Below are 1827 nucleotides of genomic sequence, written 5' to 3'. Positions count from 1 at the left end.
GCATAAAACAATTAAAAATATATATACCAATAGTCTACTTCTCTTTTTTAAGGAAATTCAAACAAAAATCATAGAAACATTATCGATGGAAGCTGTTGATATACTGAGTCAAGTAGTAAGCTTATTATATAACTAGTGGTATTTAGCTACACCGTTTGCATTATCTGACAAGATCAGCCTACCATATTAGTGCAGGTTTAACCCTATGCCATATAAATACCTACCCGAGGGGATAACTTTGCCCCTGGTTGAGTCATTGATCAAGAGCAAAGAAATCGGACTCAACATCTGCTTCATCATTGTCATACGTTGCACAAGCGAAGATGGGATAAAGATAAGCAATGATATCAGGTTTTGTGTCAGGTAATTTTCAAATGTAATTTAATCAATCATTTTTATACTCCATTCTCTACACTTGACACTGAGCTTCCGAGACAGGTGTCCGTAAAACACATACATTACAGTACCTTATATAACCGTGAACAGCTGCGTTCCACAAAATCTCCATCCCGATTGTCATTATCTACATCGAAGGTGGAGAATGGGAGTCCATTGTGCGAGTAGAGGGAGTCACCTGTGGGCAACCAGTAAACGAGAATAAGGGCCTCTTTGTCTTCAGTCTACAGGAAGCTAAGAGGAAGCCGATGTCGGCTAAAGGTCTGGAAAACCTTATTTTCAAGACACGAAGGCATTAGGTTACTCCAAAAGGCATGGGTGTAATAATCGTACAAGCAAAATTTGTCTTTTTGCTTTTACAGTACAATATAGCCGATGGGAAAAATGCGTCGTTAAAACTCACCTGCATTACCGAAGTAGACGTTCGCGTGGTACAGACGGTAGGCATCGCGCTCCGAGCCGACGCGGAAGCCTCGATACCTTGCGAACCTCTTGTTGCCCGACCAGTCCTCCAGCTCGATGTGGAGCTCGTAGTTGGTTTCGTTGTCCACGTTTGTTAGTGACCAGAGGAGGATGTTCCCTGCAAACACGTCGCGAGTCGGAGTCGAGTCGGGTAGTCGGGGTTTGGGAGGGAAGGAAGGGGTAAGGATGTTAGTCTCTTGTCTCAGCGTCATCAGGACTCGTCAGGAGTAAACAGGATTGGGTTGGCGCCCCCGTCGGCTCTACATAAAACTTGTAGAAGATGAAGTTTCGTAATGAGAATAAGACGTGGACACTGGTTAGAAATGTAGTTATAAGTTGAGCAAAAAGTCAGATAACGTAGGAAGGGGGATAGTGTGAGTCATTATAGATACTGGTATTCGTCAATGATAAAACGCAGAATTCTCTGATCTTATTTTTATATTGCGCACTTGGTTCTTTATCATTGTGAAGTTTTAATTAGTACGTTAATATAAATACAATTAGTCTAAATGTTATACGACAGTGACAGTAGTGTCAGTCAGTGTCAGGGCGTGAATCAGTGGTGCTATTGTTCGTACCTGACATGTCATCACCGGCAGCATGGACTGTTATCACGTTTGGGGATGTGAGGATTACGTAAAGATGTGAGTATCAGTGTTTCTTGTGGTCACGATGAAAATATTCCACTTATGCTCAGACATTTCGGTGACCAATCTTCAGGTTCCAAGACGTTTGTGTCGGTCAACAGAAGGTCTATTTGCGTAAGACACCAGTCTTATCTTCTTGTGACAATAAAGTCAGTCATCATTATTTTTAGTATTAGGTCTTATATTGACCCCGAATGTTACGTCATTAGTGGCTTGTATAATAACTGAATTTCAGTTAATGTAGCAGTGAAAAAATGCGATTTCTGGTAAAATTACTATACAGTCATTAGAGACCTGCATTATTTGTAGCAGTATTTCTTTT

General features: G+C 41.1%; 1 protein-coding gene across 1 annotated transcript in view; it reads right to left on the bottom strand.

The window, feature by feature from the left end:
• The window catches only part of LOC119581956 (microfibril-associated glycoprotein 4-like), a gene marked incomplete in the record, with an annotated part of 40859 nt that overhangs the window by 1994 nt on the left and 37038 nt on the right, over window positions 1–1827 (bottom strand). The window contains 2 exon segments of the mRNA XM_037930136.1: window positions 468–574; window positions 800–976. Coding sequence (XP_037786064.1) covers window positions 468–574; window positions 800–976 — 284 coding nt within the window.

The sequence above is a fragment of the Penaeus monodon genome, chromosome 15, assembly GCF_015228065.2.
Source record: "Penaeus monodon isolate SGIC_2016 chromosome 15, NSTDA_Pmon_1, whole genome shotgun sequence".
NCBI lineage: Eukaryota > Metazoa > Arthropoda > Malacostraca > Decapoda > Penaeidae > Penaeus > Penaeus monodon.
This window is presented reverse-complemented; position numbering and strand designations above follow the sequence as displayed.